This window comes from Thalassophryne amazonica, chromosome 4, assembly GCF_902500255.1.
Source record: "Thalassophryne amazonica chromosome 4, fThaAma1.1, whole genome shotgun sequence".
Taxonomy (NCBI): Eukaryota; Metazoa; Chordata; class Actinopteri; order Batrachoidiformes; family Batrachoididae; genus Thalassophryne; species Thalassophryne amazonica.
The window spans coordinates 92,034,740-92,041,575 of NC_047106.1; the positions used below are offsets into that span (position 1 = coordinate 92,034,740).

Genomic DNA, 6,836 nt, shown 5'->3' on the forward strand with positions numbered 1-6,836 from the left:
GGGATAGGCTCCAGCACCCTGTGACCCTTAGGGCCTCTTCACACATAACATGAAGTTGGGCAAAAGAGGCAGAGACCGGCTGAAAAAGGGCAAAAAAAAAAATGAATTGGTGAACCATGACATTCATGACTAATCCTACGGTGACAGTTCCATGCACGCTCATGAGCACACGCACAAACACGGTGCGAGCACGTGAGAGGTGTGATACCACACCACGCTCACACAGCAGCAGAAGCAATCACATTTTGTATAAATGTACATAAATCAACGAAAATGTCTAAGGACAAAATAATGAGAGAGCACAGAACAATTACTAACAATGACTGTACTGTTTAAATGTAAGACAATCATGTTATTGGTATTGATTCTGTTCTCACTGTAAAAAAAAAAGCAGTTTACCGTTACTGTTTCGGTACTCTGGCAAAAGAATTTCCTTCGGGATTAATAAAGTTCTTATTATTCTTATGATGAGTAATTGATGCCTGATGACGTGATGGTCTGTGTTGGAAATGACGAAGCAAATGGATTGTGTTTTGTCTGTTAAAATATTTAATTCCTGTTATAAAGAGCAGACAATAAAATAATTAATGTCCCTCTGTTCCCTGTTCCTCTGTACATGAACCATGTCTATGAATGTAAACAAGGAATTAATTGACATGATTGAGGTGCTCATATCATGAACACATCAGCCACATCCGTGTGTCCAGCTATACAGTGTGCGGTGCACCGAAGGACACCGCCTCATGTGAAATATCACTCATGGTGGGCGTGACATTTGGATCACCAGCTAAGCAGTCATATGGTCAGATGGATATTTTCACATGGGGTAGCCTGGGTGATGCTGTCTGCAGTGCACAGTGAGGCGCTGCTGACGGTGTTGCAAAGGTTATATGTGGTTTTATTTTTTACCATCTCAGGAGAGTATGCCAACACGTGTGCATTGCAGTGACATGTTGAGGGGTTATGGTCTACATGGCATGCTATGTGTTCTCCAACTGTGAGTAGCAAAGACACAGCATTGACTGATGTGGCTTGTCGGTGACATGCCCACCTGTCCAGTTCAACTCACAGCTAGGGAACACATATGTGTCATGAAGACCAACTCTGAACATGCCACAGCAATGCACGTGTGGCCGGCCGGGGTCTCATGACATGCTGATCACAGTCATATTAGTATTATTTATTGTTTTTTTGTTTTGATTTAACACTTTGTGTTAATCCTGTCAGTGTCAGCTGAGAGAGTGAATCTGAGCTGGACACACCTCCGTGTCTGGAGAGTGAAGCAAAGCCATCACACATGAATGAGCTGTTGTCCTCTTTGTATGTATTTTTTTTATTTTACTACTGTTTCTTTTAATTGAACACCTCGCTGTTACTCACGCCCTCGCCTGGCAATGTACATGTTATCATCTGACAGCGTCGGTGAGCCTGCACTGACATGATCTGAGTGACACACCCCCTTGGGCTCACGGCTGGCTGTCACTCACAGCAGGGTAGCTCGATTGCTACCCTGGCCGTGGACCGCCGCGTCATGTGGGGTTTATATGGGATCTATGTGAGTCATATGGGATGGCACTTTTGTGCGTGTTTTTTATTTTTAATTCTGTAGTGCCAGCATGTGTGTACTGCTGCCTGGTGGTCCCACCTTAGGGTTGGGTATCGAGAACCGGTTCTTTTCGAGAATCATTAAGAACTGATTCAATCCACTGACACCAATAGCCTTTTTGCTTTATGATTCCCTTATCAGTCCTTCAGAGCCGCCGTTGTTTTTGAGGGTGTTTATCTGGGAAAATGAAAATTTCTCTACACTGATTGCAGACCCTGCAGCGGGTCTGCAGTCAACCACTTCTGAAGCAGTTCTGCTTGAAGCAATGAAGCAGTGCTCCGACCTGCTGCTTCATTGGTTTTCTGCTTCCCTGCTTTTCAGAAGTGGCGTGTTCGCTTCTTAACACCTCTCAAAGCCATTTAAAGATGTCAATCGTGAGTTACTTTTGTGCAGATTAAAGACACTTAACTGGGACTCTTGTCTTGTTGCGGACAAGAAACGAGAATCATCCTCCATTCCGTTTGCACAGCTCCAAAGTCGCGCCACTCTCTGCCAAGTCAAGTTAGAAAGATAAGAGTCCAGTCGAAATTAATAATTTCAAAGTGAATCACTATTTTAAATCAAATGATTTAAATCAAGTAAACTCTTTCCAAATGTGATACAGACAACAAACTACAATAGACATTCTTTTCCTCCCAAAATGCAACATCCTCAGTTCTTTATGAATTACATTGATACTGACGTGCAGCGCAGCCGGCTGAGCTCAGTTCAGAGGTATGGAATTACATTTTATTATGACATTAATATCTGAAAGGAAATGCTTTTGACAAAAACTATAGATTTTGTTTATCTCTATTTATGTCCAGAGATCTAGGCTCTACCATGCACAGATTTTATTTATGTCCAGAAATCAAAGATCCAGTGACCAATTTCAAATGTATTTACTTTAAGACTCAATAAAATGTTGATGACATAGAAAACCTGTAAAGCCTACTTTTAGGACACAGAAAATTCACGGGCTGTATTGATAAGGGATTCGATAAGGAATCGTATTGATAATTGATATCAATAAAATCTTATCAACACCCATTCCTATCCCACCTCCAGAGGAACATGCTGGATATGTCGTGATGGGTGGTCCTCAACTCTGACATGCTGGTCAGCTGTGTTCTCGAGTCAGTCACATGCATCCACTCGCATGAGCATGCAACTGCGTGCACCTGCACATCTGGTACTACAGCTGTAATGATCATAATTTCCCATATTATGTAATGGGAGGGAATGTTTACATGACATCCATCACAGACATGACAGGCCGTCCAGATGTGCACACTGCGAACCTGTCACATACATCGACTCGCGCGTGTTTTTGGGTTTGGGGGTAAATACTTTTGAAATGTTTTGGATATGTTTATTCTCTTTGAAGCTGATATTCATTCTTAACTGATTAGGATTCTCAGGCCAACAATTTGTTCACATTACAAGCACTGAAAATTGACATGCATATTTAAGTGGATCATGTTTTACCCATTAAATGTTTCTTTGTGTTTAGTTCAGGCTTCAGTATAATAATAAAGCACTTTGGAGCAAAAATGCAGAAAAGTACCCCATAACTGGAGGCTAGAATTGCAAATATTTCCACAGCTACCGTGAACTTCCCAGGAGAGCTGACATATGATGGTATAAATGTAACCCAGACTGCACAGAAGATCAACATGCTGAAAGTAATAAATTTAGCTTCATTAAAATTATCAGGTAATTTTCTAGCCAAAAATGCAAGAACAAAGCACAACACAGCAAGAAGTCCTATGTATCCTAACACAGCCCAGAAACCCACAGGTGACCCCACAGCACACTCAAGAATAATCTTCTCCTTATAGTATACCATGTTTTTGGATGGAAATGGTGGGTTTATTGTTAGCCAAAGGATGGAAATCACAACCTGTATCAGAGTGAAAGCCAGAACACTGAGTCTTTGCTGTGCAGGTCCAAACCATTTCATGACTTTGCTACCTGGAAGTGTGGCTCTGAAGGCCATTAACACCACCATCGTTTTTCCCAGAAGACAAGAAATACAAAGGACAAAGGTGATCCCGAATGCTGTGTGTCGCAGCATGCAGGACCACTCAGAGGGCCGGCCTATGAAGGTCAGAGAACACAAGAAACAGAGAGACAAGGAGAAGAGCAGGAGGAAGCTCAGCTCAGAGTTATTTGCCTTAACTAAAGGAGTGTCCTTTTTGATCAGGAACAGAGCAGCCACAAGGAAAGTCAGTAAGACACCAAGCAAAGTGAAAAACATCAGTATTTTCCCCATATCTTCAGTGAAGGAGAGGAATTCAAGAATTTTCAGAATGCATGCATCTCTCTTATGATTGGACCAGAATTCTTCAGGACACTTTGTGCAGCTGTGAGAGTCTGTAATGGAAATGCTGTTACTAGCACTGTAAAATAAACAACTACATCCAAATGACATAAATCATTGACTTCACCATTGCAATCCTTAACATGATACACAAAGTGTGGCATGTGATATGCAGTTTGCCATGCTCCAAATCTGTGGTACCTGTGGTATTGCTGAATTTCCCTTCTGCACACTGCACACAGTCATAACAACAGCCAGGCTTTCCTTTCTGAGGAACCTTATGAGTTCCTGGTTTGCAACTTTGACTGCACACTGACACCGGCAACTTTGAATAAGAGACACAGATGTTTTTGTACATTCAAGTTAAAGGTTGCCTGCAGGAAACATTATTTTCTGTGTTCTTACATTTTAAATTATCTTTACCTCTGTGCTTCCTCCAGGCCACATTATTGCTTCGGAATGCAAGATGAACCTCTGATCAGGAGGCAAGGCGGCATCATAGTACCCGACAGGTTTAAACTTCACCAAGCCATCTGATCCACGCTGCCAGTTCACCAGTTCATAGCGAGCCACAGCTGCACCAGAGTGATCAAACCACACTGTATCCCCAGTTTTAATGGTAAAATTCACATTTTTCAGAGACTCCACTACCTATAAAAGAGGTAACAATGAAGAACTACAGAACATATTTTGTCAGAATTACTGTGTTTCCCGTAGTATAAGTCACATGATTTTCTTTTTTAAGTAGTTTGGTTGGTCCTGTGACTTACATTCCAGTGTGACATATGACAAAAATAAAATCATGTATTTATTATTAATAACACACATTATAATTATTATTTATATAGGACTTTCCCAGGAATCAAATCACTAAACAAAATAAATGTAAATAAGAAAAAAAAAATAAAGGTCATAAATAAAAAGTGCACAACAGAACACACAAAAGAAACATTAAAAAGCTAATAACACAGAAAAACCAGTGCAACTTAAACTCCTGAAAATGTGGTAAATAATTTAGTAATGGTTTGGTATACCTGCCAGGGTGTAATTTTCATACTTTTGTTGCAGGCTTCATTGTTTGAGCAGTTCAGTGTACTGTGCAAAGAATGGGCCACAGCATAGATCGCTTTGTAAATGTTACTGGAGTATCTCAGTTCAGCCATATCATCATCTGAATATTTTAGCTCAACAAGATCCAGGAGTTCTTCACAAAGGACAGTTGCTGCTCTGTCAGGGTTCATTTCATTGCAGTTGAATTCTTTCTCCCAAAAGTCCTTAATTAAAAACTTATTCAGGTCAGTAATATTGGCTTTTTGTACAGCGAAGCCCAGTGAGCCTCCCAATACACTGAAGCTGGAGGGAGTTACAAGGCTGTCTGCAGTGATCCATGCCTCAACACCAATGAACTGTCGGCCTGTGATGTTGTGCAGTATCAGCTGCTCCAGGAGGTGGTTCATTTCCACGTGGGCCAGGAACCCAACAATAACCCGGGCTGTGCTCTTACGTATGACTTCTACCACCTTTGACAATTTTTCTGGTTCTGACCTGTGAAACTTTTCTCTATACTCCACACACACTCCTTCCTCCTGCGCTGTGGCTAGAAAGATGGCCATACCATTATTGCCATAGTCACTGTCACTGTTGACTGCCCCCACCCAGTTCCAGCCAAAATATTTGACCAGCTGTGCAAGAGCTCGACTTTGGTAGAGATCACTGGCAATGGTTCGAAAGAAAAAAGGATAATCCCTCTTGTTGCTCAAACACTCACAGGTAGCTGAATGACTGATCTGAATATAGAAAGAGAGACAGACAGATGTGGAAAACAATATACAAAGTACACTACACATCTGGAGATCCTGCATACCACTGGTATTTTGAATGGTCCAGTAGTACGAGACAGCACAATGGTTGATGAGGACTCAGACTCTCCAATAATTGCATGCACAGCTGACTGACCAGAGCACTTTGTTCCTCCAGTCCGTTCATCACCATTCAATAGGGCCATAGCAGCATGCATTGAAGACAGTGTTGAGCCACAGTTGTCGTAAATCCGGTATCCAATAGACACATTGGGAAGAAGAAAGTCACTTCTGTTGACCTCCTCAATAGCAAAGATCATTGTCTGGGCAAATCGAAACTCCCTGAGGTTTACACTGTGGAAAAGAAAAACCAAATACAGATTGCATACCTTGACACAAAACAAAGAATACAGTTTATGTATCCAGCACATAAAAGTACCTGGAACATTTAAAATATGTTGGTTTGTCTGTAAAGGAAAGTGCAGGTTGTGTGATTTTGCTGTGGATGGAAAAGGCTCCCCCAATGGTGACATCGCCCTCTTTAAAAAGCAATGGTTTTTTTGGAGTCCCAAGCATCATACAGAAAGGAGCCTTTTCTGCACCTGCTTCTAATGCCAAGATGAATGCCAGAAGGATCACATGAACCCGTCTTAAAAACAATCGGAGCATTTTCCAATTCCACATCTTAATGGGGACAGAACCACCCAGCTTAGGGTCAAAGATATGCACAGGTTCAGCATTTTATAACCGTAGCTAACTCCAGGGCTGTCTGGTCTGAGCCAATCAGAAATAAATGAGGTCAGTGAGTTTGTGTAGTGAGTTGTGAGATCATGTCATATGCTCCTGTTTGGTTTTAAAATGAAAGATACTATCTTGCTGTCGTGTATGTAAAGTCTGTTCTGTATAAACTAGAACAGATTTTAAATTTTTCTCATTTGCTGTATAATTTTTCATTGACAGAAGATTTTCAGCATGACAATAGTTTCACAGTTGAATCACTGCTGAGGTCAGCATTGTTGGCTGCATCGCTGCTGTTCATGGGGGACTTAGAGCAAAGCAGCAATGCAATGGCAGAGCCAAATTTATCTCTGTGTGACTAAACCTATGCATGTTTAAGTGAATGGCATCA

At 41.4% G+C, this 6,836-nt stretch overlaps 1 protein-coding gene across 1 annotated transcript; it reads right to left on the reverse strand.

Annotated features, from left to right (window-relative positions):
• Nucleotides 1-3,062: 3,062 nt before the first annotated feature.
• LOC117509230 (extracellular calcium-sensing receptor-like) lies at nucleotides 3,063-6,301 on the reverse strand. The gene is made up of 6 exons (XM_034168949.1): nucleotides 6,147-6,301; nucleotides 5,773-6,061; nucleotides 4,943-5,695; nucleotides 4,332-4,559; nucleotides 4,110-4,233; nucleotides 3,063-3,961 (listed from the first exon to the last, which is right to left on the reverse strand). The coding sequence occupies exons 1-6, from the start codon at nucleotides 6,284-6,286 to the stop codon at nucleotides 3,063-3,065; spliced, it is 2,433 nt and encodes an 810-aa protein (XP_034024840.1). The 5' UTR covers nucleotides 6,287-6,301.
• Nucleotides 6,302-6,836: the final 535 nt, after the last annotated feature.